Here is a 12,944-nt window from a genome sequence, read left to right as displayed (position 1 = left end):
ACTGCGTTACGAAGTGCCTCGTAGGAGAATTCGTACAGAAAGGCTATTTTCCACGATGTCTTTTAGAACGAGTGGGGAACTTAGGGTGGTCACAATCTTGCTCCAGATTTAACCCGTTTTTCCTGAAGCGATCCAAACATCGTCAATTTCGTTATTACCTGCCTTTGATTCGTGGAGTCAGTGGTAGTGTTGGTTGGCGGAAATGGTATTATATTGTTGTACGTACCCACAACACCATATGCGACTGAATGTACCATCAAAATCGCTTGGACGAACCTTTCAGTGTAAATGTGAGTTTCGCATAAAGCTAAGCACCATGAGCGCGTATTTTCAATCTTTTTTTTTCAAAATTTATCTAATCCGTGGACGCTCGCTAAAGAAGGGGAAGAGTATGGTTCCGAAAGGATGTGGCCCTGAAAAGTCGACAACATCAACCATATGACCGCAGCACGCTTTTTTGCGTATCTGACGCCAATCGGCTGTTACGAGCTATACTTGAACAAAGAAATAATAATAATAGACAATAATAAACCCATTAAGCGCAAAAGACCCTTACAAACTAGAAAAAAAATTACGAAAAATAACCGTTAGAAACTCAGAGCCGCATTGTCCCAGCAAAAAAGCACGGTTCACTGTTGAAAGGGTCTGGCAAAAATCTGGAAAATTAAATCTGGAGAAAAGTGAGTAAAACTGAAATCTTCAAGTAGTACAAACTAAAATTTTATGGAGATTGTTTCAGTGGGTAAAATACATTGAAAAAAAAACCGAATGAGAACCAAGACAAAGTTTAATTTTGACAAAAAAAATTTGGACATAATTTTTAGATATAAATATGTAATGTTTGTTAGTTCTCTATGTTTCTGTTACTTACAGGGACTGTTTTCATGAAGAAATTAATTTATGCGCATGTCAACGTAAACATAGTGTTTTTACAGGTTCTTTTGAGCAAAAATTAATGGAAATTAAGAATGTGTTGCGTATTTTGAGAAGTATGTACACTCTATTTGTCGAATATGACTTAAGCAAAGGCAATATGGCTATTTCTAGGTTGATGCATAAGAAATAGATTCTTTTTTTGAAATTTAAACAGGCGCACAGGAAAAAAAGAGTTTACCGTTGTGTAAAAAATTATTTGAAAGAACATTTCTTTCTCTACAAAATAGTATTCTAGTATTTTATGCTATTTGTATTTTTTATGCTTCTAATAGTATTTTATGCTGATTTAATTTCCGTCGATTTTTCTGTCATTAGATAATAACGTCTATCATACATCCCTGAACTTCTTTAAGCGCTTTTTACTAATTTTAAGTAGTTCTTTTTATTGTAAATTTTAAATCTAATTTAATTCTACATTTTAAATTCTAACGATTAAGGTGGATACGAGGTGGACGTGGATATTTTGAGAAATTCGAGATGGATGGGCCAGGACATCGTTTTTTCGGCTGTAGATTAGTGTGAAACATACATTCTTTCATCTTCGTAAATCCCTCTATCTATTCCCTTCAATCAATAGATGTTGGAATGTGTTTCAGGTCGTAACCAGTAAAAATATAGCGGTGTTATCGTAAGATAAGATCTTGTGTTTGCGCGCGATCACAAGTAAATCGTAAATTGTCGCTACTTGTCGCATTGTGAGTTCTTCCAGATGAATCCTCTTCGCTGTTAATTGAGGTATTTCCGTAAATCGGCCGTTTACAGTAGTGTGAATCGTGTTCGATTGAATATCTGGTCTTGAATGGAATCAGTTATGGAATTGAAGAAGGTTTTTAGGAGAAAAAAAAAGAGAAAAAAAACCAGGAATAAAAGATGAAATGAAAGTTTTAGACAGAATCTATTAGAGAATATAGTGGAATATTTCTACCAGATAGGACAGATGGGTAGCAGATAGCAAAATAAAAATAATAAATAAAAATTAAAATAAATGAAAATATCATTCTAAATGGGCGGGTGTGGTGTAGCGGTTAGAGGTTCCGCTTACTGCACAATCGATCGGAGGTTCGAATCCGCCCTAGTGCTCACCAAGCCTTTCATCCCTCCATGGTCGATAAATTGGTACCAGACTTGTCTGGGAGGATAAAAACACTGACTTGACACATCGGCTGGCCCCCGCAAGTCATTGTATAGGCCAGTTACACGTTCGTAAACCTCAAACGATTCTGAATTGAAGTGAACGTGGGGGGCGCATCCCAAGCGGATTGATTAACGCCAGAAACTTTATCCTTTAACTTTTTACTTTTATCATTCTAAATATAAATAATGTGTGCTCTGATATAATTTATTATCTGTATCTACCTTCAGCTGCAGGAACAGATAAGAAAAAATAAGTTACTTAACGTATTGAGGTTAAAAGGGGCGATTGCAGGCACTTTTACGTTCGATGTTTCGTCTCCGGTTTCTTCCGGGTTTGCGTGCACGTACGTATTTGTGATTAGTGAGCGGATGTGTACGGGTTATTGGCGCCGTGGATTGGCTGCATTCCATAAATCTGATGATATCAAGCAGATTTTATGACGAAGAATGTGAATGCGAATCGCGTGGACGGTGGGTGCCGGTCGGGAACGAGAAAGGGCAGTGAGGCATGCACAGTGCGGGCGTTGTTCGTGTCACGGTCACTGCCAGGCGATCTCTTCTCGGAGATTCTCCCACACACAGACACACAACAGACACATAAGTCCACTTATACCCGGTTTTCTTTCCGATTCCACCACATCCATCTCCTGACTTCATGAAGCTGTGCGATTTGGTAAGATACATTACATTTCCCTTTTTTCCCCACAAAAATCACATTCTTGAAGCATGGCGAAAAATAGGGGCTAAGCTACATTTGTGCGTTTATTCGTCTGCTCACTTTGAGTATTTCTGTAAATATGAAATTTTTTTTTGAAAAAGTTAAATAATAAAACATAAAAATAGTATTGGATTTGCTGTGCGTTGATTAATTGATATAACCAACTCAATTCGGTGTTTATTGCATTTTTCGCATGGAAAATAATAAATGGATTGGGTATAGTTAACAACCGGTTAGAAATAAGTGTCAAAATGTGTTTTACCAATGATTTCATCTTTAGAGAGCTGCTAGCCCTCAATATTCTCTCCCAACATCTTGTAGGACGCGATATCCTAGAGAAATTTCCACAGTTTACCTTGTACTTCAAAGTTGGCCTTTGAAATTTCAATTTAGAAAAAACTTAGGGAATATTTCTGAGAGGGGAAGACCGGCTTTAGGCTTACAAAGTATGTGAAATAGTGTTTTTACTATTTGTTTACTTTTGATTATTGCTGCTTTATTTTTCGAATACTCCATATTATTTTTTTTACTATGAAATTAATTGTAGGTTATAATAGTCTCAAGTAGTTTTTCGTGAGTGGCTACAGAAGAAACGTAAAATCTACTTTTTAATGTCTTTTCTATCTTGTACACAGAAATTTCTGTTCTAGAAAACAATATAAGAATTGAAGAAACGTCATAGTATATCACCTTGACATTATTATAACGTTATCATTTTTATTTTCTCTATATTTTCTTCTCTGTCCTCTTTCTTCTCTTTCTTTCTCTTTCTTCATGGTAAAGGAGTTTTGAAGAATAACAGATGCATCTCCTTATTAAGAGATTTTTTCTTACTAGGAAGAGAATTTTTCGATTTTCTTATCAAGAACTGTACTCATTTCATTTGCTCATATCATTCTATTCTTCTTTTCCATCCTATTTTATATATTATTCTATTTGGCTATGTATATTAAATATATGCTACACTACAGTAGCAGAATATTTTGCGATTCTATGAAACTGGTTAATAGCATGAGATATTCGTCGTCGCCACGCACTATATCAAGGTCAAAACATTTCTACACAATTAACTCTTAACTCGTCCTCATTCGTCGTCAAACATTCGTGTTTGATGTTGAGAGTTCCAGTCAAATTTCTACTTTGTAATCATGTGGTCGCCTCCAAGCGAGACGTTTTTTTTTTCTGGTAATCCTGGAGATTTGATTTTATATTGTTCGCTGCGTAAGCAGTTGAAGGGAGAATGCTGTTTTTCACTCCGCGTCGCCTCCTCTCGTCGTATAAACGTACCAGTTTCTTGGGAATTTCAAATAGATTGAGAACGAAGTAAATAAATAATAAAATAATAATAATGAATAAAAACAAATAATTGCAGCAAATAATAATAATAAATAATGTGACTATCATCTTTTGGAATAGTGATCGATCTATCGATGTTTTCAATCCGCTTCGCCTCCTCACGTCGTATGAAGGATATACATAGAAAAATAGAAATACATCGATACATCGATGAGTCGATCACTATTCCAAAAAATGAAATTTGTATCATTTATCTGTTGTTATTGTTTATTGTTGTTATTTATTACCATTCATTTACCCTGTTATCGAAGTATTTGAAATTGACAAGCAATATGGCAATATGCCAGGCTGTATCGTCCGATCCGAGAAAGTAATAAACATACCGTTTTATACTCGTACCCGAAAAATTTGATATTTCAAAGAATGTTCGTGTATTAGTCATTTTGGAACATGCTTTAAGTCTCGCTGCACTTTTTTGAATTGTTCTCTCGTTGACGTTTTTCAAAAATATGTAGTAGTCTACTACAAATTTCCTACAATAAATCTTCGTATCACAAACGAGAATCAGAAGTGTCCATAAATCACAGCGACGCTTCATTTGTTTGATCATGCTGGGCAAGTTCCACTCGAGAAAAAAACCTTGGAAATTTGTTATTGAACTCCTGATTGCTTGAAACCCCAGCTTTATAAAAAGGGGAGAATTTCTTTATTCTTAGGTTTTTTTTCCTGAAATTTTCAGGACACAGGCTACTCCACACTAGGACATCATAGATATACTACATATATATTAGTATAGTGGTCAACAATTGTTTTTGAGTAACCTCAAAAAATTTCAATTCGCAGTGATTTCTTTATCCTGCAGTCATTTCACCTACATACAGAAGATTGGTTAGTAAAGTACGTCTTGTCAGAATCGTGGCTCCTTCGAGATTTCGGGATTTTTCATTTTTTTACGTAGCAGAAAGCACAGATTTCCTTCCATAGGAATTATAATTTTTTATTAACGTTATTTTACATAACAATACAAAAGATAGGGGAACTTTTTTTTTCTGAAATATGTGACGATGTACACAATTGTTCTTCTCGTTTCCAACCAAGGATTACTGAGCAGAGCTTAGTTTCTGAAAAGAGTCTACTGTGAAGAAAGGAATAAAAATTACTGTATAATTTCTGTATAAGATATATTCGTAAAAGGAAAACTAAGTGATATTTTTCTAAATTTCCATGAAATGAATAATTTCTACTCTTTATTATATTTCTGTAACCCAAGGGTTCGAAAAAAAGAACCAAATGGATCAAAGAAGCCATTGGAGCCGTGCTAAATCCATCAAGCATCTTCGTTAATATCTTGCAGTTTGTTTCCAATTGTCTTGATGTAGTGTATTGCTCCGGAGATGATAACTATGCTTTTAGTTGAATAAGTGCTACAAATTCAATGTCAGTAGTAGGGAATTAGACAAGAGAAACAAATCCTTCCTAAAAAATTGGGTCGGTAATTTTTCGAAATTTTAGTGGCTTCAACAACAATGACAATAGTTTACTAGTAACTTTTTTTCTAGAATTTTTTAAAATTCATTTTATTCGACGAATCGCTGTAGAGGGCGGGCCGTAAGGGTGGCGTGTTGCAATAGAGGACCGAAGACAGAAGAAAATAAAATCAAATTTTTATAAAAACTCTCTATATTAATTTAATTTTTAAGTTAAATCAACATTGTTTTTTTTACTAGTTTTATTAATAATATTATCTTCTCAATTAGGCCTACTTGTTAGCTGTTTGTGAGCCTTTACTCCATCTGTTCCCTCTCCATGGATAATTTCCATGCGCTTCGCAAAGTTGGGACCCGATTGACGATTATTGCGTTGAAAAACGCCGTTAATCTTGTCATAATCATATTAAACTAGTTATACTGACTTTAAAAATTTTTTTTAAAAAAGTTAAGCGGGCCTCTTCAGCTCCGGACCACCAACAACTAGTTGTTCCGAGAAAAAAAAGATTTTCGTGGAGTTTGCTTTTGCGAAGCGATATTCAGCGGGTATTCGTACATGTATTCAATCAGTTCACGGCCAATTCAATAAGGAGCCAGAGGAAAAAATTTAAATTGCGTTCTTTAATCCAAGTGTTTTTTTTTCAGGACGGCGTGCACTCTCGGGAGACTTATCTCTATTGTTTTTACATCCATCCATGCGCTCTCTTCTACATATTCCTGCATTCTTCTCAAATTATGCTTTTCACGTGATCACTTCAGGTTTTTTTTTTGCTTGTTGATCTGATGTCTCATGGTCACAGCACGTCGTTCTTCAGTCTCTCGCTTTTCTTAGGAGAATACGACCACTCTCCGAACCATATGGGACATGTCCCATCCTCATTCTCACGAGGCTTATCAGATCGCCTCTAACGTTACGTGTCTTCGGAAGTGCTTAATGATTATTGAAATGGGAGACATTCGGGGTCAGTTGCATCTTTTCTCATCTCATCTTTCGGATACTAACCCTACGGATTCGGTTAGCATCCAGAAAAGGAACGATAAGAAAATATGCAATTGAAACCCGTAATGGACAACGTTGGGAACACGGTTGTACGTAACGGATCCGGGAGCGCCGTACTCACGTGATTGATGTGCTCTACACCGTACGTACGCACGTACGTACGTACACAGGTCTTCACATGCAGCAGATTTTAATGGAAGATAGAGAATGTTTCGATTCAAGCGTAACCGGCGCCATCGACCTTCTCGCCCTCTTTCATACATTGATATTTATTTATTGAAGTGCAGCTTTGGTTGACTGCAATGAAATTGAAGGAAAATTCAAAATTCTTTATTTTTACCCAGTTGACGTGTGCCGGATAAAAATTGGAGGATTTGAGAGTTATTTTTACTTGTATTTTTATAAAATACTTGTTTATTATATTTATTATTATTTTTGTTATTACTAGGAAAGAGATATTTTATAAAAGGATTAAATTCCTCCTTCGGATTTGCTCTAAACATCAGAGCTTATCTCAAGTATTTACTTATTCAGGAGAGTCTATGCATCTAACTTTAAAAGCATCATTTTTTCCACCTTCAATGACAAAAAATGCGTGAAAATTATTTTAGTCATTTGTTTTATTATTATTACTATTATCAGTGTTATAATTGTTATCATTAGTATAATTGCATCCTTTGGAAGTAGTCCAAATTTCATTCATTTTCACTTTATTTTTTGAAATGAAGACTTCATCAGGAGATTAAACAAATAAAACAAATTCAATTCAATTAAATCAAATAATTAAATAATATTTTGATTGATTAAATTTTTAGGATTTTACGAGTACAAACACTTTAGCCTTATCCTTAACAAGGACATAAACGGAAGAGAGCATTCATGATGCATAGCTTATAAAAAAAGCAAAACCCTGAAGGGAAAAGACTTGAATTCGATATAGGTTCCATCTTATGTACTTTAAAGGCTGCATGCCATAAAATTTTTATTTGAGTGCCCATTAATATTCAGTAGAATGTTTATAAATTTATAATCTAGTCATATGCTCATAGATTACATATGGTTCTGCTCAATAATCCATGTTAAAAAATTCAAATTTCATTAAGAAGTGAACCATGAAATGAATTTAGATAATAAGTTTTATTGTAAATAAAATAAAAAATATAAATACAAAAATAAATTAGTGCAAAGATATCTTTTAACGAAGGAAATACTAAGTTTAACCTGTTAATTTCATTTAAAAATTATTTTTTCTCATGTTCGAACTACATTAGACATTATTACTATTGATTATTATGATTTGATCCGAAGATGCTTTTCGCTAATAGATGGTTCCAATCGAGAATAACCTACATTTCTGGAAAAAAAGTCCTTTACCGAAATTTGTCGCCAAAGTTAAACTCGTGTGATTTCTCCAGAATAGACAAAAGAATGTCTATTCAGTCTGTGTGATTGATGGTTCGGAAATGTAGTATGTGATTTGAATCCACAAAATGATCACAAAAATTCCTTCTTATTTTGTGGATTCATACCATTACATAGGAATAGATCATTCTTTTATTGTGAACTTCATGTCGTCATTGAACAAATCACAAATTCCGAAAATTTCCCTATTTATTCGATGCATTCATGCGAACATTCTCATTCTCATTTCACAATTCTTCAGCGTAATCTACGGATGGATCTGCTGAGACCATTCGAGGAGCCCGACTTGCGGATAATCATTCCGAATCCGGTGGTGAGTGGAGATTTCAGTTCATTCTCGAACAATTCGCAAGCGATTCTTATAAATAATTAGAAGATTAATAGCGTGTGATATAAAAGCAAAAAAAATGGGATGGGATGGGTCCTTGAGTATAGAGACGGGCTTACTGTAGACCGAATCAGCGATAACGTCTCTGCGTAGCGGAGCGAAGTGCGCAGAGAATGGGCATCATCGACGAACATTAGTGTGCATCGATTCTCGTCTGGAACAGGTTTTCCTTCGGTCCTAACGCTCCAACGATGTCCTCGTTTCAAATTCTGGTGAGCTTCTTCTTCTAAGCTGTTTAGTTCTCGAAGAATAGGGACTAATGAGAAACTGCTGTGCGCTCTATGTCAAATAGGTTCAGGATTTTTGCATTCCTCTCCTTGATGACCTTGTTGACAGTTTAGAGAAGTAAATGCGAAGAAATTCCATCAATTTTTTGCTCCAACTGTAGCCTACATACTTTAAAGAATACAAATAGGGAAATGACCGTTTTTTTATCCCTTCAAAAAATTCTAAGACCTAAATGAATTAGGTTTGAACTCTTTATTCTCCAGTTGTAATCTTAACTTCTTCGCTACTAAGGTAATCTCAAGGTAATATTTTTTTTTTGCTGAAAAATTTCTGAATATATGAGAGAATTCATACACCAACGCCAACTGTTTTTGACCTGATGAGCACGCGCCGCACCCGCAGCGCTTCTCTGCAGGACCCGCGCTACTCCTCTGCCTTGCCTCAATCGCACTCATCCGGTAGGACGGCGACAAACTTACTGAGTCCTTCGTGCGTGTCTGAGCCAGCACGTTCAAATGAAGATACAAAATCCGGATGTGTTGCATATATTTATTAGAGTTTCTGGGTAAATTCCTATAAAAAAGTTTTTTTTTTCAATAAATTAATAAATAATAAAAATAAATAAATAATGATAAATGGTAATAGTAAATAAATTTTTCAATAATAATTTATTGGATGTTTCAAAATCAAACATCAAAAATACTTCTTTTACAATGAAAATAAAAGGCCGGAGAACTTATGTAGGAAGTCTAGTACATAGAGAGGAATGTTTGCAATTCTAACGTTTTCTTTCGCCGTTTTTTCGTTCCTTTAACTTTGCCTCTTTTTTTCGAGAAAAAAAAAACTAAAAAAAAAGAAGCAACTCATTTCATCTACCCGGATAATTAGTCTTTAATATAAAATCTGAGGATTCCTGTCAAATTTCGAATCCTGCTGATAATTTCGCTGACCTTACCAAACCTCCTATGTTTGACAGAGCGTACACAGGTGATAAAAAACCGAAAGCAACTTACTTCACTTTCTTTGCTACTCACATTTTTCTCATTCATACACATAAATTTCAAAAGTAGAAATCAAGGGGAGTATTTAGATACCGCATACTCACATACGTATAGTATGGAAACTCAAAAAAAAAAATTGGGGAACTCGTCACTTTTTCTGCCTTTTTTAGAATTTTTTTTTGATTTTTCAAACAAGTTATGCTCAATTTTCTTTGTTTCTCTCTACTAATTGAACCAACTACACCCATGTCCTAGGAGTATGGAAATATCCTGATTGAAGCAGCAGATTTAGAACTATGTACTCTCAATACAGTCTAGCAGTTGCCCGGATTTTGCGAAAAGAAACTTTGACCCGGAAAACGTAGCTGTTCCAGAAATGGCTGTAATTTATGACACCCAGAGTATATAGCGAATTTCTTACGCAGTCTCTTTCTTTAAAAAAAAAGCGGAACAGGATAAAGTGAACAGGCAAAATTCCAAACGTTCTTGGGTTTTTTTTTTCAAATTTCTACATTTTATATGTGTGAGTATGGAGTACCAAAGTATTCTTTCTGATTTTCAGTTTTAAAATTTATAATAGAGGTATGTTTGAAGAGTGAAATCAGAGTAGTTATCTTCATATTTTACTTTTAGTGAACATCGGGTGGTTATAATCCTTTATTCTTTGCTTACGAGGTAACAAAAATTGCTTCAGGTCAAATTGATTCATCAAAAAATTCAATCACCCTAAAATGATTTCTCATCCAGGTAATATAGTAACTGAAGCGAGAAGCTGTTGTTGAAGAAATAAAAGTGTCTACATAATTAAAAAAAAAAAACCACCGAGATACAAAATAAGGATTCGAGCTGTTTTTTTTTTGTGGTAAATTTATATTGTGAAATATAAGTCAGCTTTCAGCTAAATGATGAATATTTTCAATATGGGAGCGTTTAGAGTTCAGAGACGGATGAGGAGATGAGCGCGTCGGAACGTCGACGCTACAAAGCGTACACAGTGATGCAACGATCCGGATTTCAACACACAGAGTATGTTCGTAGTGTTGATCACGCAAAGAAACGCTCTCAAATTCGTATACGCCAGGAAGCGAGCGAAGTTCTTAAACGCTTCTTTTTTAGGTACGTGAAAATCATGGTGCATTTGTGTAGAGCCGAGTTGGCGATCTCGTTCGCGTTCCTCATTCATGGCCTCAGTTGTCCTGGTTATCCTGGTGAAGCTGAGTACCAAAGCACATGTCATATGAATACCGTAGCCGCACTAGTCGGTCTTCTCACCGGAGCACTTGGACTAGGAGCAGTACATAGGTGAGCAGCCGATTGTAAGAGTTTGGGACAAAGTGGACCAGGATCAGTTGGGATCGATTCGATCGATTGATCGATCCTGACTTTAGTTGATTGAGGAAGAATTGTGTCAAGATGATTACTGATCTCCTAATAACATCCTAATATATTCTAGTAACCTTCCTGTAAAGAAAATAGAAGGTCACGTGCTGTCTACTTCCAACTAAGCTACTTTTTCCCAGTATTTCTGGAGATGATCCATGCTGTCTGTCAATAAAATTATCAGTAATTGTCTCGAAATAAATCTTTCTCGGCTATTCAGCCTCAGGATGCCTAATCGATCTCAATTGACTGTGGATCCACTATTTAAAAAGAAAAAAAGTGGGACAAATTATTCAAACACAAACACAACACAAATAGACATAAATACTTACGAGGTTGTTGCCGAACGCTTTGGATCGGCGTGACGCAGCGGTTACGCTGCGAAAGCGCACCAAAACTCTGATTTTCTGAAGGATTCGCTTATCGAAAAGCGCAATTTTGCTGCGTTCATAAGCTCCTTCTAGGACGCGCACCTCACGCACCGCACGTCTTCGCCGCGGACGCGTCGCGTCTGCTCGGCTGAACGCAGCAGAACTGTAATAAATGAGTGTGTGTGTGTGTCTTCCAGATATCGCTGGCGCACAATGTTGATGATGTGGTTGGTGTGCTGTATCATTTCGGCTGTCGGGAACTTGCTGGCAGTGATCACCACCGGGATTTGGCTTGACCATCTCTCTAAAATGAAGGATCGTACCGGTCTTGTCAACGGGCTGTCTGGATTCATGTTACTCTCTTCTGTTGCTGTTGGTGAGAAATTTTCATTGGTTAGTCTGATGTGGTTAGCCTCAACCCTTATTTTTAGGTGTCTGTTTCATTCTAACAGCAGTTATGATATGTCACTACTGGAATTCGAACTCACCGAAATATCAACCGGTTGGAAAAATCGCGGTTAGTCTTTTATTTTCTCCTTGAAAGAGAAACTCTTCTTTCTAGAGAGATAAGTATTTAGAAGTAAGTACTTAGAATATTTATTTAAGATTTTATTCAGAATAGTTATTTAGAAGCGCACAAGATTACGTCGACGTCTCTCAAGGATGAAGAGTGGTGAGAAAAAGGAAACCCGAGCCGTGAGCAAGGGTTACCATGTGGTTTGAAGAGCGTCTTTCGCATCCGAAAATGTGGTAACTCCTTTACACGAACATCCCGACGAATATCCTGAATCTCATTAGAAGCTTTGACGAGATGCTCTGAATTATACCACCACACCACAGTATCTGATCGAATGCTCACAATTAAATATCCATGAAGAACTTACAACAACACTGCCTTTGCACACATATCCTCAAGAATTTTATCGGGTCCTCCATATATTGTCAATGTATGTATTTGAACATCGTTTTAGGAACAGAAGTTTTCAAATCTAAGTCTTAACATTGCTTGGTGTTATTACAGTCATGATTTGTCCCTTTTTTTCTCTTTTTTTTCTATTCCTCCTCCTGGGAAGAGTCAATAAAGCGTTTAAGCAATGTCTTTCTATAGTAAGCAGGAAAAAAAAAACGTTTGATTGATTTAACTGACCAAAGAAAAAGGGTTGTGCACTAGATTGAAGTGAAAGTTCTCTTTTCATAAAGTACCTAAATTATACCATAAATACTTTGATTTTTTTTCCTTCTTTTTTGTAAAAATTCACTACCGCCATCGGAAATGTTGTGTCCGCTAGACGCGTTTCGTCCTCGCTGAAGGTGGGCAGTGGTTCAAATGCTGAACGATTACCGTGTTACTTGGAGGAAAAATCTAGAAGAAAAAAAATGACCTCCAAGTACACAATTGTCTGAGTTATTTCCTAAAATTACGTTAGAACCTGTAACAAAAAGGGATTTTCAGAAATTGCCTGATCCCCGACAGAAGGATATCGAAACGATGGTATACGGTAACGATGAAGGATTTTTCAATCGCCCCAAAAATATGAAGCAGTGTCCTAGGAAATCGTGCACAATCGCACTGAAAAAGCGAG

The 12,944-nt window shown here is 36.0% G+C and overlaps 1 protein-coding gene across 2 annotated transcripts; it reads left to right on the top strand.

Annotated features, from left to right (window-relative positions):
- Positions 1-8,246: 8,246 nt before the first annotated feature.
- Positions 8,247-12,084, top strand: RB195_000598 (uncharacterized protein; the record flags this gene model as incomplete). 2 transcript variants are annotated; one of them, XM_013439761.2, is made up of 6 exons in its annotated part: positions 8,247-8,306; positions 10,545-10,636; positions 10,727-10,912; positions 11,559-11,737; positions 11,793-11,878; positions 11,992-12,084. In XM_013439761.2, 6 exons carry the CDS (start codon positions 8,247-8,249, stop codon positions 12,082-12,084), a joined length of 696 nt encoding a protein of 231 aa, XP_013295215.2. The 2 variants fall into 2 exon arrangements, with proteins under 2 accessions (XP_013295215.2, XP_064052905.1); XM_064197024.1 differs by lacking the exon at positions 8,247-8,306 and adding an exon at positions 8,573-8,593.
- Between the last annotated feature and the right edge of the window lie 860 nt (positions 12,085-12,944).

Source organism: Necator americanus, chromosome IV, assembly GCF_031761385.1.
Source record: "Necator americanus strain Aroian chromosome IV, whole genome shotgun sequence".
NCBI classification, from domain to species: domain Eukaryota; kingdom Metazoa; phylum Nematoda; class Chromadorea; order Rhabditida; family Ancylostomatidae; genus Necator; species Necator americanus.
Note: the sequence above shows the minus strand (reverse complement) of the source record. Positions and strands in the feature narration are given on the sequence as shown.